At 40.1% G+C, this 26,031-nt stretch overlaps 1 protein-coding gene and 2 pseudogenes across 1 annotated transcript; all 3 read right to left on the bottom strand.

Moving 5' to 3' along the window:
* Positions 1 to 4,170: 4,170 nt before the first annotated feature.
* Positions 4,171 to 25,713, bottom strand: GPR37 (G protein-coupled receptor 37). The gene is made up of 2 exons (XM_010947584.3): positions 23,611 to 25,713; positions 4,171 to 9,585 (listed from the first exon to the last, which is right to left on the bottom strand). The coding sequence occupies exons 1-2, from the start codon at positions 24,634 to 24,636 to the stop codon at positions 8,767 to 8,769; spliced, it is 1,845 nt and encodes a 614-aa protein (XP_010945886.2). The 5' UTR covers positions 24,637 to 25,713; the 3' UTR covers positions 4,171 to 8,766.
* On the bottom strand, positions 5,269 to 5,345 carry LOC141578266 (U4 spliceosomal RNA; annotated as a pseudogene).
* LOC123614705 (selenoprotein F-like) lies at positions 12,743 to 13,411 on the bottom strand (annotated as a pseudogene).
* Positions 25,714 to 26,031: the final 318 nt, after the last annotated feature.

The raw sequence follows: 26,031 nt of genomic DNA, 5'->3' as shown, positions 1-26,031 counted from the left end.
ATCCCAGTGGCAAGGGAAATGACACAAGCTGGTTAGTGACTGAGGCATGAGTGATGTAACCAAACAAACTGTTCTGGAGAGAAAGATGGAATAAGAATGAATGAGCCTACCTTTGTAGCTGGGGGAAGCAAGGCACATGATCCAAGACTGTCACACTGCAAAGAATAGAATGTGGGTGGGCCGTCTACAATACACACTATTAAGTGCACTGACCTCAGGTGGGACATGAAACTGTCAGATACTTTTAAGAGTCCATGGTCTGTCCAGCTCAAAGTTTACTCAGAAATGTGATTTCTTCTGTTCTAAGAGCGGCATGGATTAATTTTTGTTCTGCGTCTTACAACTTCTCTTGATCAATGTATTTTCAATGTCTGAGGATGCTGTAATTCATCACAGGACCTGTCTGAAATGAGGTGAGTGATGTTGAATGCTTGGAAACTGCTTGCTCGATGCCTAATAGAGGGAAAAATGATTCGGTGGAAGAAAAATGAGGCTGAGATGCAAGTATGACCAACTGTTTGTGGAGGTACAGTGTTTTTATTACCTAGAGAGAACAACATAGGGCCATAAACTCATGACAAAGTATTGCAGCGACTTGTTTAACTGTATTATATAATCTGTAGTTCACTGAAGTCTTTCAAGAGTTCTTTAAATGTTTGTGAATTAACAAAGCCCTGTTTTCTAACTTGTTTATGCCTTAAGCTTCCATTCCTGGCATATAGTAAATATAAACATGTGCTGTTGTTAATGCTATTTTATCTCTGTAATGAGGATCTGCAGTATCTGAGATGGCCCTGAGTTTCTTCCAGAGGAACCTGGAGATGTGAGGAAGACTATTTCCCTCTGAAGGTAAAATTAATGTCAACCCTAAATAGGAAGTAACAGATCATTTCTTAGACATGTAGGAACAGTAAACTTGGCTAGAAACAGCATTCAGTTTAATGAGTGAAATTAACACAAAAGTAAAATCTTGCAGCTTATTTACCACCTCCCAGAGGAGAGAATCTGAGGTACATGGGCATCTCAGTCATGAAGGGACTTTGCCCAGGTATTGCCATGGCCGAGAGGAACTAGCCATCCAGACCTGCCATTTCCCTTCACTCACCAAGCACCCACGTGGTGACTACTAATGCAAATCCTCAGGTCCCTGATGCAGGACACAGCACTGTGGATAGAAGACATGAGAATGTGTATACACCCCAAATATACGAATCAGTTGATATCCTACCCCATCTCAGTCAGTGACTTTGTGAACCCAGGGAACATTGTCTCTTGATTTATACTGAAATAGTTCAAGGCCACGAGACAGACTTTGGACTTTGGCAGATTCATCTCTGCAGGACCTCTTACCTAATGGCACTCAGAAGGAGTCTACAATTTGTTAAATAAACTTTGGAGATGTAGCCTAACAGTTTCTATGGAGAAGTGTGTATAAATTTACAAATCACTAGTTAAAAAAATAAAAACTGCCTTGGGATAATATTTTTAAAGTCAGGAGTTGTCTGTATGTATTCTATAATTTTAGGAATAAATATTTCTTTTATATTCATGAAACTTAGTTTACCATGGCTAATGGCTATGCCTCTGTATTTTTCAAAATGTTTCGGTAACAATAATACCTTACCCAGGTTCTCAATCTGCTTGATCTGCCACCTCTCCATAGCTTCCCTGGGACACCTGGGAATATAGAGGGTGGGGATGGCAAGGGAGGAGCTTTATCCTGTCACAGCTACTGGGAGATGTTACTGGTATCTAGGTCTCGGGGGAGGGCGGCAGAGGGGGTCAGGTATACTAAACACGCTGCAATATTGGGAAAGTCACACACAACCAAGGACAAAGAACTGTCTTGTCCTGTGTCAGTTGTATTTCTGTAGAGAAACACTACTCCCAATCTCTTCTGATGTAAGGATTGCTGGTGACTTTCGGAAATTATGATTTAAGACAGCAAGACACTGGAGGTCTAAGTGCATTTACCACAGCTAGATCAGGAAACAGTATGACCAGTTTAACTTTCAACTTCTGTTTCATTGTATGTAGCAGTGTGTGTGTGTGTGTGTGTGTGTGTGTGTGTGTGTGTGTGTGTGTAAATGGCTTTGTATGAGTTTGTTTACTCTCTAAGAGGCTCTAACCATAAAAATTATTTTCTCTTCTTCTTCAAGAGAGCCTGAACGGAGCCTGATGACATAGTCCTTGGGGCTGGAGGAAATGAACTAAAGATCTCGTACACTTTCTAGTTAATTTGATAGATCAAAATGGCCGAGTCAGATAGCTCACCTTGGCCACAGGAAATTGCAGCACTGGAAACAAAGTCACGGTTCTACGATTCTAACTCAGCTTTGTCTGGATGAGTCATTCTGTTGTTTTAATTATTCACATAACACTTCTTTCCAGTAGACTTAATCATCCAAAGGTGACAGTGTAGGGGAAATCTCCGAACACCCATGCATTTTCTCAAGTCGATTACAAAGCCCAGCATTATACGCACACTTTGCTGATGTAGAAATAGGTTGCCATACAAATAGGGGCTGATCAGATATCAGAGGGAGCTGACCATTTACACAAAGGCATTCATTCTGGGACCGATGCAGCTGGATCTCACAGGCCTGCTCTAGACAAAGACTCTTCAGCTAAAATCCTTTACGAGTGAAGTTTGAACAATCACACAATCAGTTGGCATTACAGCATCCAGTCTTTTTAAATTCGGTGACCAAAGATCAGTCCCAACCAGTGAACTTTCTAATTGTTGCAAATGCCGTGTAAATGCCTGGCTTGTCCTGCCCGAAGGTTTTCAGGAGATAAAAGTTAATTCAGAAACAAAGTTTGATGGAAGTCAATGAAACCTTTTAAAGAACTACTATTGAGATTTTTTAATCTCCTGCCAAAATGAAAAAAAGAAAAAGTTATATTTCTGTCCAGCAATCTCAAAATCAGCAAGACAAAGAAAAATAATCCAACCCCCAAAGCCAACAAAAGGCCCATTTACTATCTGACACCCTGGGTGGACTTTGAAGCCACACTTCTCCAACAATCACTGTATTATGCCCATAGAATAATGCCAACCTGTTAATATGGGGTTTGTGCAATCAATTTGGAATTCAAATCAGAGTAAATAAGGACAGAATGCTGCCCCAACACCAAGTCACTAAGGCTAAGCCAAACACAGAGAAACAAACCCAAAAAATTCTTCTTTTCAGAAGTAGCGAAAGCAAGATTAAAACTTAATAGAATGGAACTCTGCCCACAATAGCCTCACTATTTGGTACAAGAGCATCTTTTCAAAATGAGAGAAAACATGACTCACATGACTTTCAGGGACTTAAATGTGATTCTTGATGTCTCTCCTGTTCATGTATAGATAATTCACAAAAGAACATATTTGTCTTTATCAACTGTTCTTAAAATCTTGAAACTTGAAGAGTCAATGTGACAGAAACAAGCTGTAGAGAGCTTTTAAATGTGTCTACATATTTGAAATGTATTTTTCAACAAAAACACGGATGTGTTTTTAGAATAACTAGAGCATATAGTCATACCTCCCAGTATAACATCTCCATTAGCAAAATGCTTCATGATTAAGTCACTCTTCCATTGCCTTGAAAGCACTGGTGATCAGAGCCCACTCTTCTTGGTAAACGGAATTAGAAACAGTAAGATACTCAGGAATGAAAGTCACTAGTGGAAGAAGAAGGTATAAGAAAAATATGATTATGTCGTTTTTATGAACTCCTTTGAAAGCTTCCCTCATAACCATCACAACTTCTTCCAGACACCCCAAAAGTCCCCTCCTCTCCTCTCTCTTGCTCTTTCTTTTTCTCCTCAGAGACACTGTTCCCTTAAACTTCCAAATTCTGTTTGAGGCAAAATTTCAAATTTTATCGAGTTCATGATACTTTATTTGATTAGGGAAAAGAAATTCTGATAGATCTAAATTTCTAAATACATTAGCAACAAAAATACAAATAAAAGGAATAAAATTGTGAAAGACTTTTTGTCTTAAAATTTAGGAAAATAAATAATAAATAGGAAATTTTAAAATATCTATGGTAATACTTAAATTTGGCATATATATATATATATATATATAAAGAGTAAAACAAACCAATCACTTCCCTGTCTCTATAGCAAGGCATTCAACTCAGAAGGTTTCTATGGATTTCACAGAATGTATTGCATATGAATTATTTATGTCTCTTAAAAATTGAAGAAAAATATTGAAATGTTTGTGGAATTGACAATAATTGGACCAACAGGAAATGAAAATGTCATTTAACAGTCCTGCAATTGATTAAAGTATTACTAATTCAAGAGAATGACCACTTTGAGATTAATTAAGCTATACTATTTTTTTAAAATCAATCTTTAAATTCTGAGCACTTGAGCCAAAAGAATGCTAATCCTCTACAAATTTATAGATGCAGTGGAACATTGATTCAGCACCAGAGTTCTAGGAATCAGAGATCTCGTAACTTGATAGTAACAACTATCTTCTACTTACATCATCACAGTCTCTTCAATTAATGACTTAGGATCCTATTTCATACTGCAATATTTGGGGTGAAAGTGTGGAAACACAATTCAGTAAAATATAATGAAAAATCAAGACAGAATTGTGAGGCTTTTATATTAAAATACAAAAGGAAGTCGGTTTTCTAATAACAATGGTAAGTAGTGTCCCGTGAACCACAGAAGGGCAGTCTCACATTTATAAAGTGAAGTGATTCTACCTGCAGGGAGCTGAAACCCTTTGTAGATGAACAGCAATTTGTTTCATACAAACTCTGGTCTCACACTCATCCCCGCATGCCTTTGCTTTTTGCGTGTGAGGACTCCTTGGTCCTTCTTGGTTGCTGAACTTGCTCTGTGTCCACACAGAACCGTAATACACTACTTTCCTCTACCCAGGCTCTTCCTCAAGGGAGCTTTCTCTGACAGCACCACTAGGTCAGGGTCCCCTGTAACTGACTCTCAGAGCATTTTTCTTTCTGAACTTTTCTTTCTCAGCACTACTCACATTTCCACTAAATACTTGACTGAGGGAATAATGTTTAATATCTGTAGGCATGGCACATAATGTAAACTCCAAAAGGGATTGAACTGTCCTGGAGAATGTCATTCTAAGTGAAGTAAGCCAGAAAAGAGAAAGAAAAATACCATATGAGATCGCTTATATGTGGAATCTAAAAAATGAATGAATGAATAAATACAAAAGGGATTGAAGTGTATCTAAACCATACACTATTGTGTCCCTGGGATTTAGCAATGTCTGGCATGCAGGTGTTTTCAATTAGCAATCATCGTGCCTCAGATAAACCTCACTGGCAAGGATGCTGTCATTTAGCAAAGCTGGCAGTAGGTGTTTAACTGAATGAATGGAGTGAATGACTGAAGAAATAAAATATCCAAAGGATTATAGTGGCTTTTAGGGTCCCTGGACCTAGTGACTTTGGGATAGAGAAGTCTGAAGATTCCATTGTAGCACCCAGTCTTTGTAATTTGTCTAGAACATATATACACCCTGATATGGCCATGGATATTTACATCATTTGATTAGTGCTGGACTGCTAATTTATGGTCTCAACACAGTTACAAGAAAACTATACTTTCTTTTCCTTTTGTCACTGCTTCTTAACTCGGTCCTGGTTTTCCATCCGTATTTTTGCTACACTGTAGTTTCTGATGTTCTTTCATTGAAAGACTTGTTTATCCTTTCACTGAGCAAGTATTTTTTTGAACACCTACTATGTGTTATCTTAATCAAGACAGTATTTCATACATTGCTGTGGGTGTACTGGTTAAGTAGAAAAGAATTATTATTTATAATCCCTAGAAGGAGACTTTCTATTCTTAGAATTCTTATGCTAAGTCAATATGCCACCAGGGTCAAATTATGTGACCTTGTTTAACTCAGGTAACTTCTCAGAAAATCAGTTTTGTACATAAGAATAAAGAAAGAGCTGGTTAAGTAACACTGGAAGAATTTGAGATCACTTTGAGCTCTAAAGTAATGTAATGTCAGCCTATTGCAGGCACCATGTTGAATGATTTGAGTTCAAAAACTGACAATATAAGTAGCGAAGCAAAACCGGGCTTCAGTAAATACTCCTTAATTGCTTTCACTAAAAGATTGGAACAATGAAAATATAGCATGTATTTTTCTACTCCCTAGGAAGGAGAGAACACTCATAAACCATAATAGTTAAATTATAGAAACTTTTAATATGCTTTTCTTTCCTCTTTCTTTACGAGAGGGTTAGCCAGAATCAGACATACTGGGAATATGCTGCCTAGAAAGAGAACAGAGAAAGTCAAACCAACAGAAAGGAACTGAAGAGTACTTTAAAATGCAAGATGAATTTAAATTACCAGGAAGAATCCTTCACCTGTTATCCTGGAGAATCCTTGAAGACTTGGGAAATTGCATCTATTTTTAAAATGATGGGGAAGGATTAGAGGTGAAAATTTCTTGGTAGAAGTATCTTCATCGTTTCTTAGAGGATTCAAGCTCCCTACCAACCCATTTTTAAGTTCAGGACCAGGTGTAAATATAGGGGAAAGGAAGTTACTAAGGGACACATTGTATGAGAGTACAGGGTGGGGGGGGAGGGCAGGACCTCTCATGTGAACACAGAACATTTCGAATGCCAGAGACATAAAGCTATACCCCTGTATAACATGGTCTCAACACATAGATCAGTATTCTCCATGAGGCTTCTATTCGCACATAGCATAGGAACCAATCTGGAGTATTTATTTATTCTTCAATCACACCCCATGATGCTTTCCTCTCTTTCTTTGGTTATCTCTCTCCTCTTGAAGTGTCCACTTCTCACAGTACCTTTCATCAACTCCTTGTGAAGACCTGTCCATCCAGTTATCTCCTGAAACCTTTCATGATTTCCTCCCACCTGACATGCTCTCTCTGAATTATCACAGCCTAACGAGTCCCAGCCTATCTGAAGTTGTTTGTGTATTTTGTTTTATTCCCTTCTTCTCATCCCACCCCTGCCTGGTTTTATAAATTCTGACACTAAGGTCTATTTACTTTTATCTACTGCAGGTTATAGCACAGAACCTTTCCTACATCATGTGCTGAATCAATGTTTTTTGACTTACAAAGTTAACTAAATATTATGAGAGACATTGTGGAATTATCATTATTGATCTGGTTAGCAGCCAAAACCTAGTTTAGGCATCCTCAGTTTTCTGAAGACCTCCTACAGGGATCTGTCAGAGGACAAAGGTGCTTTGTTCTTATTCTCTCTCAAATTCCTCAGAATACAGAGAGTAGGGGGAAAATCCCTTTGAAGAGTACTGGACTGGGGAAAAGGAGATATTCTGGGCACTGTCATTTAGTTAATCTGGGTTTCATGCAGAAGATAAGTGGTTGTACTAAGTACCTTTAATTTTTCTAGCACTGGAGTCTGGAAGAAAGAAGGTGCCACTCAGTTATGCTAAACAGTACAGAAACTGACAAGCAGAAAACACATGGGGCAGTTTCCAGTCAGAAAATTGGGTTCCCCTATATGATTTTTCTGAAGACAGCAGCATTGCAACCACGCTGTGTCACTTGGGTTACTGCTTCTGCTGCCTGATTTAGACACGTGTCCTGCATGGCAGGCATCCTACACAACTACTTTAACTCGAACTCCTTAAGGGATCATATAATTCAAATGGAGAGGGTTAGTTTTTTGTTAGGAGTTTATGGAATATCAATTTAAAGATAGTATTTGAATATTCAAGTGTTCTAATTAAGAAATATAAGTATTTTATCATTCCATTACTGTCATTTATTTCTTAAGTCACGCAGATTTAATCAAGTTCATTTTTTAAGAAGAGAAAAATTTAAATTCAAAGGGCTTCACATAGAATTCATGGTGTTTCAAAGGTCAGTGTTTAGATGAAATCAGATGACAAGTTCATTGCTTTTTTAGCGTTTGGTTCTGCTTATAATTCCTAATGGGAAAACCAGTAACTCTACATGCTAGTTCAGAGATTAATTTTTAAAAAAAAGTTAGTTTCTTCCTACTCTATTTATTCATAGTTTATAAATATTTGGAAGTAATTTTACATCTCTATCTGAATATTAAAAATACAATTTTTAACATACAATATAGTTTTATGAATCATGCATATAAAATAGTACTGTTAGGAAAACTCCTTTATAACATATTTATTTCCTGCCTTAAAGGGAAACAGAATTATAAAACACTAAGATGATTTTAAATTGTGCATAGAATCAGTAATTGTGTACTTAAGGCAATTAAAAGATTTATTGAATGTTGGTTAAAAGTAGATTGACAGTGACATTAAAGAATAAAGTGTCATTTATTTGGTGCTACTTTGTGATGCTTTGTAACTACAACTCATCTCACGATACCATATGCAATATACTTTCAGTCACAACTCAAACGTAAAATAACCTACAGAATCACATGGCTATTTTCAATATACAGTGATTATATTTTTAAAAGAACGAAAGAAAGTTAGCAATTAAGTTAAGGTGCAGTCACTTTTTTTCAAATAAAATATTAGCACCATACCAGATAAAATGATCTAACTATTGGCCTCTTCATTCTTCTTAAATAACTAAATATAAACTTTTTTTCAAAGCACAAATATTAATTTGCAAAATCAGTTCTACAGTAGTTAATATTTCTCTCCTTTTTTTGCATTTTTTTCCCAGTAAGGAAAAATATGAAGTAAAAACTTTCACAGGATATGAAAATCAAATAAACAAATGTAAGCAAACCAAAGGCTCTTTGTTCTTCAGCAGTGAGTCCCAACAGAAGCAAAGGTGGACATCTCCCGGCGGATGGTACTGAAAGGCGAGAGCTCCAGTTCCGTGGTGTACTCGTTGTCATTGTCATCGCTGGTCACCGTTGAAGACTTCTGGATGCACTCATCACAACAGCAGCAGCAGCACTCCATGAAGGCCCGACTGAACGGTTTGCAGAGACAGAAAAGGAGGACCGGGGTGACACAGGACTTAAAGAACAAAAGGAACTGGCTGATGATATTAAGAAGGTCCATTGTCTGCTGGGAAACCCCTGTGGCCATGTAGGCAGTTACAATGTTGCAGATATTTTCAGGAATAATGCAAAATCCATATAAGATGGTCAAAGCCACGACTGTACAGTTCATCTGGCTTTCTAGCTGAATCTGCCGCTTATTCCCCCGGGTGCAGGCTTTCTCGGCTTTGCGGATTTTCCTGGCAGTCACTAAAGAGCAGGTGATGGTGAACAGGGTGGGCAGACAGAAGTAGCAGCCGAAGTACCACCAGAGCCTCGCGCTGTCGTAGGTGAGGGCTAGGACGTAGATGGTGTCCGGTAGGTCCGGGGAGATCTTGATAACGCAGCGCTCCGCAGGGGCTCGCCCGCTAAAGCCCAGCTCCTCCTTGCTCAGCTGGCGGAGAACGATTTCCGGTAGTGCTAACAGGAGCGCGCCCACCCATATGACAGCCAGTTTGGCGGTCGTGGAAGAGCAGTTCTCTATCATTTCATAGTACATCTGTACGTTGGTGGCTGCCCGGAAGCGGTCTATGCACAGAGCACATAAGGTGAAGGTTGTGACTCCGAGAGAAGCGACCTACGGGAGGAACACGGAACACATTCATCCTGGGTGATCCTTGAAAAATCAAAACATTAGGCAATAAATGTAGATGAGCAAAAGTACCAAAACACACACGCGCGCGCGCGCGCACACACACACACACACAATTTCTTGGAAAGAGGCATGGATAACTGCGTGGGTGACTTCAACTGAATCCCTGTAAGGATAAAGCAGAAATAGAAGGAAGAAAGAAGAAATATGGTTCAGGGTCATAGAGCCAAAAAATATTAAAGCTGAAAGGATTCATAAAGGTCAGCTTGTCCAATACCATTTTATTAGAGATGAGAATACAGTGACCCCAAGAATTTCCATACCCATGGAAAGGTCTGCCACCAGATGATCTAGATATGGAGTAAGGGCAATTGCGTGCACTCCATGTCCATTACTGAAAAGGATGTGATGTTTTCCAGGGTGGGGGTCAGCAGTATGCCTGACACACAGCAAACATTCAAGAACTTACTGTTTTGAACAAGCTAGATGCGTGGAGATCTCCAATTTCTCCTAAATGCCAAATCAAGTATTTTAAGATTATTTTCAAATGCATACACTTATGGAAAGCAAGAAAGGGAAATTCTCCAGAGGTCAAAATCAACGAGAAAACAAATTCCAAACAGATCAGCGGCCCCTCCCTCTCCACGCTGCACATTTGCCCTAGGGGTATCTGCCAGTTCTGATGAGGGTCCTAAGTTGGCTTTAGCTAGAAGGATGGTACTAGGTGCCCAGTCACCCAGAGGTAGGAAACAAAGGGGCCAATGTGAGTGCGGATTAGTTCCAAGATCCTCTTATAAATTTGGAATTCTGCAAATAGTGACATCTTTCAGCATATAAAGAGAAAAAATGGAGGGAGATAGTGGAGAAATTTGTCTGCGTTAGAGGATTTGAATCTAAGCATATTGGGGTGGGGGACGGGGAGAGAAAGCAAATTCTAATCAGGCCAGAATTTACATTGGACTAGTGTCAAAATTCATACCATCTATATGGCTTAGAAAAACCCTGAATGCCATTTAAAATCATCCTTGGCACCTAGTAGAAGCAATCACAAAACCTTCATAGAAGAATGCATTTTAAAACCAAGCCTCAGAGAAATTCCAAAAATAAAATTCCAGGGAACATGATTCAGAATTAAAAATCACAATATCTTTAAACACATTAAAAACACAATGTATTTTCCAAAGGAAACATGTCATAGAATCGGACATAAAATCAGTATATTTATCATGAAATAAGAATTCTTATCAGATTTAGATATACCATATAGTGAAAGAATGTCAAAGAAAATAAAAGATACAAAAAAACCCCATAAAAATACGTAAAAAGGAGCCAAATGGAATGTCTGGATATTCCAGCCATAGGAAAATTTCAGATCAGAAAACTCTTTGACACTGACCACGGAGAGCACTATATCCAAACTTAGATATGCATGTGGTCCAGACAGCTAAGTAAATCAACAATTAAAGGTTAAGAACCAAAAATGTGTCCAGATTTTTTTCACACAGAGACTGTTCCAGGAATATAAATGTATATTCTTAATGTGAACATACTATCATCCAATAATCTTATGAGAATCGTACATACACCCTAATGGGGTACAGAGACATACGTTCAACACAAGCACACATATCTAGATGACATTAATGTCTAAATTTTTAGAACTCAAAGAGATCATGTTGACAAAAGGAAAACCATTTGTCATAACAATTTTAGTTCTGAAAACATTAGTTGTTTATCTACTACATTCAAGCTGTCACTCTTCCCCAGAACAATGGCAACTTGCCTTGTGGATTCTATGAGAGTTCCAGCGTCAAATATTCTCTCTTCTTACACACTACACATCAGTTAGTGTCTACTTGTTCTCACGCATAAAATGAGGACACCGCATCCATGCCCTGACTATTCTCATAACTGTTGAGGGAGACAGTCTGAAAATGATATATGATGAGGGGTTAACTGTATAAAAAGCAAAAAGGAAGAAGAAATATGACTAATAAAGTCTGGATCAGGGAAAATCAAGAGGTTGTGGTTGAACTTATAACCACAATTCTTATTCTACAAAATCATCATCATGTTTCCCATAAACACCAGGATAAGAAATATCAGTCTCATATGACTACCATAAAAAAGAGTCATCACTACATTCATCTTTTTAAAACTTAACTTGCAACTTAATGAGTTGTTCACCTTGATAGAAGTGGATTTTGCATCTATGCTGAAGACTCAAAATAATTCTAAAATTGAAGTCCACACTGTGCAACTGTCTTAAAATCAGATTATTTTAAATGTCAGTAATTTTTTTAATGCCACACTTTGAATGGAAATCTGAGAAGGACTTGTGATATTCTAAAGGACTGCATCAAGCAGTATTATTTGGAAATTGCTGTCTTTTATTTTACAGATTTTTGAAAGTTTTTGTTTATATATTAGCTTTTCAAATGCTTTGATTCATTTCTCTATAGGAATGTAAAACAAACAAAAAAAATTCTCACTCTATCAAATATACACAAAACCTCAGCAAGGCTTTCTGTGTCATCTTCACTGAGGCAAATCTTGTGCACGTTTTCTTATCACTTTGTATTCTGAGTCAGCCACAAATACAAAGCTACAAAGGTTTATGCTGTGCATTCTTTTTAAATTATGAATAACATTTCTATTAAAAGGACAGCTTGGTGATATGAAAATACTAGACTCCAAGAAGAAGCAGTCTCTTAGAGGCTTGGAACATCTTTCTGCCTGGTAATTTTCTATCATTACTTACAAAGAACACAACACTCAGGAGAAAGTATCTTCTTCCCAATTAATCTCCCTAATTTTAAATCTAGAGATTTAAAATCTGGAGCAACTATCACAAGAGCTAGCATTTGCATACCTATCTCCAAGTCTGTTACAAAGCATTTCATGAGAGGTAATAGCAAATAGCAAATGAATGTGGGTGGACAGGTACTAAGACAGGTGTGTTAGATCATCACTCTATAGATAGCATAAACTGTGCTGCATATCTACTCTTAATTAGAAGATATTCACTGCTTCAAAAAGCAAAAAACAAAAAAGCGGGGGGGGCGGGGGATAGTTTCTAGCTTCCGTATAATTTGTCTCACAAGATTAAAAAAAAAAAGGCGGGACAAGTTTTAAGCAAGATTTACACGTGTTCCAATTTTGCGTTCAGGAATCCTTCTATACTGTATCTTATTTGAAGATGCTCAGTTCTTCAGCCATATTCCCAAGAGCTTTAGTATTGAAGATCTCAGATACATCTGACCTGTAATCCTCTTGAGGAATCACAGATTGAGGGAAACTTCCCAGTTGTCATACACAAATTTCAGGAAGCTTCTGCGTCCAGTTTCCTATTTTCAAATTACCCTTGTCTCTGACAGGATTCTCTGCAATCAGGATCCAGCTGAAACAGGGTGAACTGTCCAAGAAGGTCACAAGAGCTACACAAAGTATTGTTAAAGGAGCCGCTGAGGCAAACGCTGCCCCAAATGCAGATAGCATTAACTGCGCTCACAACGCAGTTGCCAACAGCAACCGTAGCCCGAACGCCAGTCCTGGAGAGCTACCCTCTCCTGCTGCCACTGCCTGCAGTGTTTTTACTCCAGATATTTTCCTGTAAATTCACTCATGCACTAAGCTTTATGACATGAAAGAGCAAGAAATGTAAAAGGTCCCCACTCAATACTTCCCCGAATTATTTATAGAAGGCTGAAAGCCTTTGTAAAGAATTAGATGCATATATGTATCTCAGAAATTAATTGATAAAAATCATCTGGACAATGGATGGTGGGCTAATTTCTGCTTACTCCGACATGGAAGCTAGCCATGGAATTAAAATTGCTAAACGCTGGGGTAACATGAAAAGATTTCTGTCACAATTTTTAAAGATACCTGTTTACATACAGCTCATTAGAAATTCTACCAAGATGAATGGTGCAATTATATACAATTATAAAATTGCATCATGAAGGTTGGATCTTCTGCATTTAATGACCATATCTGATTGCTAAAATTCAATATCACTACGAAATATGCTCTTGAGAGTAAAGATGTTAAGCGTTAGCCTAGATGGGTAGTTCTTTGAAGCAACATCCTGAGAGATGGAATGAGTGAGATGCAATCTCTTATTAATTAAAACTGCAACAGAGACATAATTAACATCAACAAAAGCAGAACTGTAAGCACTTTGAATAGACAAGACTATTAATTTTGAGAATCAAGATCAGAGAAAAGCTGGAAGCAGAAGTCTTACTATTTGGGAAAATAAGATATTGAGCATTTGGAGAGGGCTGGCATCAAAATATAGACACCAGATAATCAAAGTAAACAACTCTAAAATCTTTTTTTTCCAATAGCAATGTTCTGCTTTTCTCTGTGTCTTGGAGTAACAGCAGATAAGCTCCTGCAGGTCCTGCCCAGTCAACACCCAGAGCGGGGACGCTGTGGGCAGCTGCAGTCACCTGCGGTCACCTGCAACATTGCTTCAAGGCACCGGACAGGCACAGGGCAAGTGAAGACCCTCACGTGGGAATGTGACAGCTCTCTTGCCAAAATATTCACCACCTCGTTCAAGTTTCTAACTCAGTACAAACATCCAGCCATGAGGAAATCTGAGCCACCATCTTCACTTAGTACTACATTAAATCCCTGTTCGTTCAAAATGATGTGCAGAAAGGGCACATGGATACTTTATGAAAAACAGTAATTTATGGAAATCCCGTTGTAGCTACTGCTCCATTTCTCAGAGGCTTACTGCAGACAGACAAATAAGAGACCCATATGAACGAGGGTATGCTGTGAAGGTACAACTCATACCAAATAAACAGTGTCTGTTGCTAAGCCTTCTGACGCACATTAGGGATAACACTGATGGGGAAAGAAAAGACCGATGTACTTCCAAGCAAAAATTCTTTCATATGAAATCGAATCTACATGCTTAAGTACAGGGAAGTGATGGGGATACACTGATTTTTATAAAATAGGAAAATTTCTAACCAAAGTCATGACAACTATACTCTAGCCTAGCTTATATTTTACCTCAAAAGGATGTTTAAGTGTATCTATTTATGTGCTGGCCTCTGTATACAAGTAACCCTTGAAACAAGGGCATTATTGTTAAGAAAACCCATTCATTTGGGCCATGAATGATAATCTATTATAAGTCTGCGGTTACAGACCTAACAATCAGTCAGGAAAAAAGCAGGAGGAGCACAGGGCAGAGTTTCCTTTGAAACCCTAAATGGCTTAAGCTTGGGTGCCTTTGGCCCCCTCTTGCATTTTCCATAACCTTATCCTTGCAACACTTCGGGGCAACTTCCCCACCAAAGAGATAACTTCTTTGAGCAGCAGTGGGGAGAGCGTGTTGCTCAGAGCCACCGTTTATAGGATCGCTGTGAATGAGATGGCCTTTCTCAAAAGGTCTTCATTTCAGAGCGCAGGCAAATCATGGTCCTGCGGCAGTGACACACTTCCCTTAGTGTTTCCAAACCGAAACGGAGTGAGTAGCAGAGATGTGCCTCAACCCTCACAAGCACGCACACGTCTCTGAAATGAAACAGAGCCTTGCAGAGAAACTCTTCCAGCGTCAAAAAGAAGTCTTCTTACCTTTACCAATATCACTGAGCTTTAACCCGCTACACCCACGTATTATAAATATTCATTTATTTCAATTATACGCAGCCTATTTAATCTATACATGATTTCCAATGTCACCGAAAAAAAATTTGAAGATATCAGCTGTCATTATTGCCTCATTCTCTTCTTTCCTCCTTCTTTTTAAAACTTGGTAACAAGCTCTTACTTATTTTAAAAACAATGGAGACTATTTAAAAGCTAACATATCATTCCCCAAATTGTCTTGATCCTATAAATCTTTCTTTATCTTTAGTTTCACCTTGACATTCCTACCAACTGCAACCTCTGACTTCCGTAGCACAGTACATTCCTTTGCAGTCAAAAAAAAAAAAAAATCATTTTACTACAATTTATCTAAAATGTTATAATTTAATTATAAATGTGTCAATGCTCATGAGTATAAAAAATGCAAATGAGGAAAGATTAACATCATTTGTTCTAAAATGGAAGCCACTATTGGGATCAACAGGTCTTAAGGAATTTATATATTCCATATTTATTCTCAATAATTAGAAATTCTTTTAGAAATGTAATAGCTCCCCCAGGCCTGAAGTCCAGTTTTCAACCCTTGGTATTATTAGGATGTTTCAAATCAATCTCAAAATGAATTGGACTTCCTGATTTTCACCTAGGGGTTCTGGTGACTTTCCAAAGAACAGTAACAAATTTTCACTTATTCTTCCTTGTGACTCATGACATTGATTTGCATGACCTAAACTAAAAACAAAATCAGAGATGGCCTCATCCATTTGTGGTTGAGTAATTATGATTTGAATGACATTGAGAAACCACATTTTAAGACAAAATTTCTCTGCTTTTAACCAAATTCTACTCTTGGTGGTAGGTTAAGGAAGTACTCCTTCTTTATTCATCCCTCTTATGAAAAGCATGTATCTCTAAATTTCACATCTTATTGTGAATTAATTAATAGACGCTTTTCATATACAAGAGAAATTTGAACCAAGGAGAAGACAGTGGAGGTAGGAGGAAAGTCCCGGAAGACAGGGAGTGATGAGGATGGAGTGAAAAATGGCAGCCTTGAGTACAGTCATAGACCTAATGGAAATGACTCATTCCAGGCCAGGATCAAATCAGCAACCTTGGCCTCATTAACGCTATGAACCATTCAAGTGTGCTGACAGATGACACTGAACACTAACATAAATTCACAAACTGAAAGTATTCTGTCTCAAGAATAAGTCTGGAACTGTGATTATATCCTGTTTTTATGGAGTTTTATGGAAAGTCTCTCTACCTACTTTACAAATAAAAAGACCCCATATCTGAGGGTGTAGCAATTCCATTCTCCACTCCACCTTGAAATTTCAGATGAGATCATCTCTTCTGGCACAAAGAATACCATTTTCGTAAGGATACTTAAGAGTTAGTCTTGGCAACAAGGTTGAGTTAATTATGGGAACTTGGCAGGTCAATTCTTGGTAAAAATAATGACAAAGGATCCCTGGAGGATGGGAGCAGAAGTGCAATGTCAGAGACAAAGATGGACAGATAGGCGCCTGTCCATCTCGCTCCCTACATGGGCCATGTCCCAGACTCAGATCCCTGTGCTTCCAGTGGGATACTTTTAAAGCTATTAAAGGTAGGATTGTTCTGTCAAAGCCCATTCAGTTTAAGGGTGAAGGGTAAAGTGGATCCTCGCCTCCACAGCCTTCAGGAGACTCATAAACTCAGATTTATTTTGCTCATACAGAAGTATTTCTTTCTTGCTGTTTAAGGATGTTTTGTTGATATAACCTTGAGTGCTTTGATATCTTGGCAGCCCTCAGGAAGTGAGCGTGAGTCTTCTCTCTGATTGTGGGCTTGAGAGATTAATCCAATTCTCAGGGAAGTCTTTCTTTATGCTTCCCTTTGCCTGACTCTATAACAGGGTCTCAAGTATGTCCCTTGTCAGTCTTTCCTCCTAGGTTCTCTAAGATCAAATTAAATAATAGGTATGTTTTTGAGATTTGGGGAAGAAAAGGACTCAATTTAATATACTGCTAGTACATTGCTAAATAAACCATTCATTTAAGTACAATTTTAAAATTTGATTTACTTAATGTCCTTATGACTAATAATTCTAAAGCAGAAATCGTTATCTCAGGCATTGTATCCTAAATAATAATTTTATACTTAATAGTATTTAGATAATTCTGTATTCTAAATGAAATTTCTAGTACTGTCCTATCTGTCAAATTATCTTATTGGCCTCCTATCCCAGGAAAAATTGAGAAAACAAGAAAGCAAGAAAACAAGAACTAAAAGATTTTCACAGTTACAACTTTTCAGCATGTCTCTAGATTGAATGACATTTATAAAAACTAATTATAAGAATATGATTGAAAAAGAAGGGGAGGGAACATAGTTTTCACTTGAATTTTGCCATCTTGGGTCATAACTAAGTATAATTGTGAGCTGACCCATTCCAGGGCCATTCCTGAACTTCCGTAAGACCTTCTTTAAATGTCTAGTACAGTATTCACCAGACTGTAGAATGTGGTTTTACCTGCCTATAACTTTACCACAACTTCTTTATCCAGTCATCTGTCAATGGGCATTTAGGTTGTTTCCATGTCTTGGCTATTGTAAATAGTGCTGCTATGAACATTAGGGTGCATGTAACTTTTCAAGTTGAAGCTCCCTCCAGATATATGCCCAGGAGTGGGATTGGTGACCATGTGGTAACTCTATTTTTGTTTTTTAAGGAATCTCCATACTGTTTCCCATAGGGGCTGCACCAAATTACATTCCCAACATTCCCAAGTAGGAGGGCTCCTTTTCTCCACATCATAACTTCAACAGCAGTAACGAATCTACGTTATCCATCTCTGGAAACTTTTTCCCCTCTCCCCCTCCTCTTTCCACTCCTGTTCCCTCCTAACATAGCATCCAGCATAAAATAAAAGCCCAATAAATGTCTGATAAATGAGTGGATAGTGAATAAATGAATGAATGATGACATACATGGAAAAGGATTATAGAAAAAAATGTAACTCAGTTATTGGGTGCTGCTTTTTTATGCATAATCCTTAAAAGCTGAATGCCAGCTAATATCTCTAGAAGACAAGTAAAGAAAAATCCATGCTCCTGTTTATACTTCATTGACAAGCTTTAAAAAAGGATGACATTCTTATTACAATCAATGGTTAAGAAAATTTTTAGAATTTCGTATTTAAATATCATAAAGCTTTTATTTCTCCTGTGGCACCCAAATTCAGTAAACTTCACCATACACTGTTCATGAATAGAGTTTATACATACGAGCACACTCTATACCTTTTTTTCTTTTCTGCTGGAGTTATTGGCTGAATATTTTCACTTGCACGGTAATGGGAAAATTATTATAAAGGGATTAATAGGAAGTCAAAAAACTTTGTTAAGCACCATTGTCATACAGTGTGTCTATTTTCCCTAAGAATATTATCAGTAACTTTCAAACTGCTCACAAAACTGTATGTTTTGAACTAAAAGCCCATCAGAATATCTAATGGCTGATCGATCACTCAGGCAAATTCACTACCTGCTGTGACAAATGTGCTAGTAATTGAATGTAGGAGTTTTGGGGGAAACTGTGTAGAGTCGCATGCCTCTATGCTAATATCATCTTCGGCTTCATTACCGTCTTTCTGTACCTGTCAGTGCCAGCTACACTAGTAGGCAATGAAAAAGCCATCTGCTTCCCTGAATTTAAAATTAGTATTACTGAAGCCATTGAAGAATCTGGCTCTTTTCATCACAAAAGGTTCTAGACCATTCACAAATCATCCCTGGGCCAGAGGCCCTGGTGGGATGCACTCCTTTATCCACCCTCCATCCTCATGCAGGAATCTTGTATCCCAAAAAAAAAAAAAATACAGTTTGAGCTGATTAGCTTAGAACTATTCGAAGGCTTCTTCCCTACCACACACCATGAAGGTATGAGTTCTTTAAACTAAGGAGAAGCCTTCAGTAAATATTCCAACAGAAACAAATGTTTAGCAGTTAATCTGGATCCGATGAGAAACTGACTCTGGTTGGCTTCCATAATTCACGAGCTAAGAGCTGTTCCAGTTGCCATGTTCAATGCCTGAGTTACTTGGCTTTAACCATCTGTTGGAACCGTACGGGAACTGCGTGATAGGGTCCTCTGCCATTCTCCTACTGAATCCCCGACCTCCATATCCAGACCACACATAGACTCTCCCTCCACATACAGTTGATGCTTTTGGTATAGTGTTTTCTGGTGACTATCTGAGAAACCAGTTTAAAAGTGATGTGTCTGTTAGGATGGCCACCAACCACCCAGATTTCCTTCTCTCCTATCCCCCTTTCCTACCAGTCCATCTGCTCTTGGTCCTTAGGGGACTTATCACTAGGCCACAGAGACACCATACTCCTGGAATAGAAAGCAAGAAATTATCAACTACAAGAGTTCTCACTATGTCCCCACTCCCAGCAATATTAAATATAATAAAACTCCCTTTCAAGAGGTAGACTTTGGAAGCTGGGTATTCTCCTTAAACCTGATGTCAAGACTGAAATTAAAAAGAAGAGCTGAAAGCAATTTGCAAAGATCCATAATTTCTGCTGAAGAAACACCTTCTATTTTTTCACAAATTCAGTAAACTTCACCATACACTGAACTCAACTCTCCCCGAAATTCTACTATCTCCTTAAGATTATGCTCCAATTCAAGTTGTAGAAAAAAGAACTGGGGTTGGAAAGAAAGAGAAGGAAAAAGAGAAGGTGGGAGAGAAACTTTATAAAGATCAATAAAAATCAATTGTGAATAAAATTTTTAAATAAGAAAAATTTTTTTAAAAAGACATTGAAAAAAGCAAAAAAAAGACAAGAAAAGTGGTAAATTATAAATTGATTATAATTCAATTATTATAATTATAAATCTATTATAAATCAAATTATAAGTCAATAGGAGGGTGTGTGGAAGGAAGGATAGCCAACAAATAAAATACAGGAGGCTAAAAAGTAGAGAAAAGGCAAAAGTAAAGGGAGACAAAATGTCAAATAATTTTCAGAAGTCTGGTCAAGAAGACAGAGATTTGGAATGAAGGCAAATTGAAGAGAAAGTTTTCAAAGATATAATACATTTGAAATGTCCTCCCCAATATAAAACACTTTGTAATTTTAAGAACATGGAATATAACCCAAATGACTTTATTTTCATTAAAATAGTCACGTTTGGCACATTAAAAAGGGCAGTTGCCCCACATTATTGCATTTTTTTTAATTTAATGAGCTACCAGCTGTGGAATTTACTGTCAACTTATGGGAAACAAGATGAAATTTAAGACTGTAAGAAATTATAAGTTTTATCATATAACAAATGATGTTAACTGGGCTTATTATTTTCTCCTGTCTGGTGGATATAAAAATCTTCTTAAAAGATGCCAAGGAGCAGAAAGAAAAAGAAAACACTGATCGGACATTGTTTTGCCTCATAGATGTGCGCCTAATAAGCAGACGCCAACATCAAGGGTTGAGACTAAGGGTCTGGTTGCCATTGACTAGGTGTGTACGCTTAGGATGGTAATTTCTCTTCTCTGAGCATCAAGTTTCATCTTTAAAGTGAGAGAGCTGGGCTAGAATGCCACCTGGTTCTAATGTAACACAATTCAAAAGCCCCCATAGTGGATGCTGTTGCCTCCTCCCAAAAGCCCTTTAGGAATGAAATGCCGATTCTTCCAGCTGCTGGGACTATCGGTGGTTGATGGCTCCTAGCTGCATCCCTCTCTAGGAATTGCCCTTGAGCAAAGAGCTTCACCTAGCTCAAGGTTATGTCCCCTTCCTCGGAGCATCCAACGATGGGTGGGTTAGGGGATATAGAGACAAGGCCCTCTTGCTCCATTCAGGCATCCTTGTAGGACCACTCCAGCTCCAGAGCTCCCTGTGGTGTCAGCTGAGGTCCTGTAGCATCTGTATCACAGTTCAACTCCTCCCTCTGCCCAGTCCTGCTTCCCTCATTCCCTAACAGGTGTTAAACCTGAGCTCACACCCCAATAAACTTCCTGAAGCAAATCTCCACATTAGCATCTTTTTTTCCAGAAACCCAACATGGAATAGGCATTAGATTCACCTTACTTCTGTGAAAACAGCAGTGCCTCCTGGAGGCAGAAATTTTGAGATTTGAATTGTATTTCCAGCTCTCACAGTCAGGAAGTATGGAGCTGGTACTACTGTCCACAACCATTTTCACAGAGCCTGCTGAAACATTATTAAATTATTTCAGAAGAATAGGATTAAGTATGAATATAGGAACACTAAATCTTAAGGTTTTTACTCATTATTCTAACAGTAAAAAACATATATGATAGTCTAATTTTTCAAGCAAAAAAAAAAAAAAAATGAGTGAATCTTTCTTTCCAAGCCTTCTCTAGGGAAAAAAAGCCTCGTACCAATAACTAAAAAACAGAGAGGGTTATAAAGGGGAAAACACAAAGAGTAAAAAATAATCATTTTAGTAATAATAAGAGGTAAAACAAAATATTCTTAAGGAACTGATAATAATTTAAAAATGAAATACAAATGAAAGAAAGTGTATATTTTTAAATCCTCAGAATTAAGAAGAAAATTAAAACACATACATAATAAATACCATCACTCAAAGCTCCTAAGTCTCATTAAACTAACCAAAGTTTTTAGATTCTTTTCCAATTGTGAATGGGATTCTCTTCAAGTAGCTTTTCAAGAACTTTGGTAATTTTTTTCTTTCCCCAGTTTCTTTCTTCTGTCCCCTTTCTTGTTTTTCCCTCTAAGGGATGAAGGTTTCATCCTGTCCAGTATATTTAAGACAAGCCAATATGCTTCCCTCTAATTGGAGGTAACTCTCCTGTTCACTTTATAGTTTATTTTTGTCTCTTTCTTGCATATGTCAATTTCTTCTGCATTATTCAATCAGAGAAACCTTAAATTGAAATTGACCTTGAAAAGGCAACTGGTAGATAGATATTCTTTTCCATAAATTCAGCTACCTTCTCTGCAATTCAAAAGTGAACTGTCTACCAAATAAACTAGATGTTTCAGAGCCGCTTGGAGCTTGGCAACAAGAGAAATCCTAGATCTTGGTAAAGTAGCAACAGCTGATTTAGTAAGCATGGAATGATCCTGCATCTGATCCCTGCCAGGAAAACAGAGGGTCTTATTTACTGTCTCCTGCCTTGGTCTTTCTAAGTAGGTACTATTTGCTGTTTACTTATTTTCTAGCTTTAGGCCCTGGAACAATGTTGAACATAGTGTCACTGGCCCTGGTGCCAGACAGGATCAGGGGCTCTGGGATATTTACAGTTTCCCTTCTTCTGCTTCCATAAATGAAATGGGCAGTCTGAATGGAGGAAATCAAGGGCCAGCTGGCTAAAAACACAACTGGCAACAAAGCACTTGGGCTCCTTCCAAGAGCTGGTGTTTAAAGAGAGGCCATTTAAAGAGCAAATTCCAGCTACCACAATAATGGTAAGGACACTAGCTGTAGTATGTAACAGCAAAATTTTACTCAAAAAGATTTTCATTTCCTAAGTTTGGAAACTATTATATGCCCTTTTCATCTTAAGAAATTTTCTAGTCTTAGAGTCAACCCCTTAAAATAGCCAACCCCTTCTACCCTAACAAATGACAAATACATATTACATACTTCAAGAATGTTAAGTTATGTGCTATGATGTACAAAGTGTTATTTTTGCTTAAGCTCATTCATACAAACTAAATAAAATTGTTACAAAATTGAGAAGAAAAAAAACGGAGAGAAACAGAGATGACATAAGAATTTAGATGGGATAGTGTGGCAGGCAGCCAAAGACACAACTAATTTGGGAGGTTACTAATACATCTTGAGGCCAAGTGGCAAACATGGAAAGGTAGATTTCCTCAGTTAAACAGAATATTACTCCAATTTTGATATTTAAGGAAAAAAATGTAATAATCTTGGGGAAGAAATCACATTGGAGTACTAGAAATCTATCAGATAAATGTTACAGGATTTTTTTTTTTTTTTTTTCCTTGCTGGGTTCTAATAATGACAATCATGGACTGGCCACCTATTAACCCTAGAATCTCTGATAGGTACCAAATCAGAAATATATATAACATCATATTCAGAGACAGAAATTTAAAATCTAAACAATTCTATATATTATGAGATCTTAAATTATTTCATAATCCAGGAGCAGATGAGTTTGAAGGTGAGTGGACAAAGCTGCTCAGGTCCACCCCTGCACCCATATATAAATGCCAATATATAGAAATGATGGGCAAGAGAAATGGGAGGAGGGACCTAGAGAAAAGTGAAAGGGTTCAGCAGCCATGTGGGCGCGTGGAGCAGCAGTTCTGATGCTTATAAATCCTGGAAATGGGAAAGCCAGCAGCTTGAGACCCCCTGGAAGTCATTACCTCTATATAGGGCACGATCTTGCAGGAGAAGTCCTCCAGCAGCCACTTCTTGGTCAGCTCATGAAAGATGACGAGGGGAAGGCAGAAGAAGATGATAAGAAAGTCCCAGAAGGCCAGGTTGGCCAAGAGGGAGTTGGAGATACTCCGCATATAGTAGTTGTGACACACGATGCACATCACCGCCAGGTTGCCAATGATGCCGGTCCCAAAGATCACCACCGATAAACACATGACCGCATAGGCTCCGTAGGACTCCTGGGTCAATGGATAGAAGGGGTTCTTCAGTCGCAAGCGCGGGTTCGTGCTGTTTCCCCGGCGGGGACCCTCGCGTTCGTGGACTCCTTCAAGAGTGGACCCATTCTGGGCCAGCGCCCTGCCAGGGGGTGCAATCATCCGCCCTTCGTGCCCCGACGGTCCATTGACCATCTTGGATTGGGGGTCGTGGTGGGAACCCTGGAGTTTCCCGGCTCTCCTTGGCAAGTAATAAAGGTCGCTGGCTCCGGCTTCTGTCCTCACACTCTGTTCCTGGCTGTGCCCGGAAATGCCAGCGCCTCTGGGACCCTTCTCCTTCTCCTCTGAGGTGTGAAGGAAGAGTTGGAGAGCCGTGGGGCTCCCTCTGCCCAGAGTTTCAGGGGGCTCCTGCTTACGGGCACCTTTCCACCTCCAGGCGCCAGGTGGCCTGGCTGGCGGTCCCGAGGGCTCCACTGCCCACGCCTCTGCCCCTCTGCCTGCACCTGGGTCACCGCCCCGGGCCGCCGGTAGGTCCCATGAGGGCGCCGCGCGCACCGCTGCCTCCTGCTCCTCCTCCCTGGGCGCAGGGGTTGGCAGAAGGTCTCCTGCAGAATTTCCCGGTCCCCAAGCGTCCCTGCTGCGACGCTGGATCAGTGTAGATGAACAGCTTTTCCCCAGGCAATTTTCGTTCCTGGGCGCAGGGGCGAACCCGAGGGCAGGAGAAGCGGAAACCTTGAGCAGTAGTAAAAGCAGTAGCCGCGAGGTGCGGGCGAGATGTGCGCCCGCGGCCCGCATGGCTGGGCGAGGGCGCACCCGGAAGCCGCGGCTCCTGCTTAGGACCGACACCTGCTGCCTAAGTTGCAGCTGAGAGTTAGACACATGTCACATACTAACCCACGCCCCGGCAGCGGGGGACGGAAGATTACGGGGAGGCTGGGGGATGGGTCTTGGGGTCACAACTCGCCCCTTCTACAATCCTTCTTCGTTTGGCGTCCTGTGCATTTCTCAGCCAAATCCAACCCGAGCGCTGCGTATCCCCAAGGTTCAGAGAGGGAATAGCTGCTCCCGGTGGCTGACCTTGAAAACTTGCAACCAACACCTGCTTGTTGATTAATGTTGCAACTGGGAGAAGCCCGGACGAAGCCCCACGCTCCTCCCTGCCTTGGGGTGGTTGCCTTCTTGGTAACAGTTGCTCTGCCTATTTACATCCTTTCGATACTGCTTTATCCAGTAGCAAGCCGAGGTCGCTCAAGGGAAAGAAAAACAAGTTCCCCTTCTTCAGATGACTAGTAGCCACAATCCCGTTCCCGCTCGCTGGAAACAGGTTGCAAACCTCCAGACACCGCGCGGATGCCCGGGGAACTCTTGCCCCACCTAACCCCAGCGACTCGCGAGGTTACTGCGGCCGAGGAGAAGCGGGATTCGAAACCCGCGGCCACTGCCAAAGTTGTTTCTCCGCTCGCTCAAAGTTGACCAGGGGGCGGCGCGGGCTGCTGGGCGGCGCGTCCCTGCGGAGAAGGGGATCGGTGGTGGGGGTGGGGTGGGAGAGCTGGCTCTTTTCCTTCGTGTACGGTGCCGGCAGCCGCAGGAGGTTGTTGTGGCGACAGCGGGCGCAGCCTGGGCGGAGAGTGTGGTGCCTGGAACCGCCGCGGGCGAGGCGGTGCATGGCCGGGAAGGGGGAGGTGGCCCGGCCTCTCCCCGCTGCTCCAGCCGCCGTGCGCGCCGGCGAAAGCCAGCGCTCCGCTCCGTGCCTCCTCCCTCTCCTCTGCTTCCTGCGAGAGATGCTGGTTTATGGGGAGACGGGGTACCCTGGTGGCTCGCGGCTCACTAAAACCACACACGTTTCATTCAAGCCCTTTGTAGCGGCTTTCACTCGTCAGGCGCTAGAAGCGGCGAGGGAACAAGGGCGGAGGCGCGGAGCCTGCGCGGCTCGAGGCTAGGGATGGGCGGGACATGTTAATTCCCCAGATGTCGGAACCAGCCCGACCGGTCCCAGAGCTGGGTTGCGGGGAGAAGGGGAGAGACCTGTGCGTTCGTTTCAGATTCTCTGTGGCCAATGCGCGTTCCCAGGCCCCAGATCCCCGAGGGAGTGGTAAGGTGAGGCCCTCACCTCCTTAGGTATGGTCCAAGAGCTGAGGACGGGAAAGAAAGGAAGCTGAGAGGCTTCGCATTTTAGCGAACGAGCAGTTC

This window comes from Camelus bactrianus, chromosome 7 (genome assembly GCF_048773025.1).
Source record: "Camelus bactrianus isolate YW-2024 breed Bactrian camel chromosome 7, ASM4877302v1, whole genome shotgun sequence".
Taxonomy (NCBI): domain Eukaryota; kingdom Metazoa; phylum Chordata; class Mammalia; order Artiodactyla; family Camelidae; genus Camelus; species Camelus bactrianus.
Note: the sequence above shows the minus strand (reverse complement) of the source record. Positions and strands in the feature narration are given on the sequence as shown.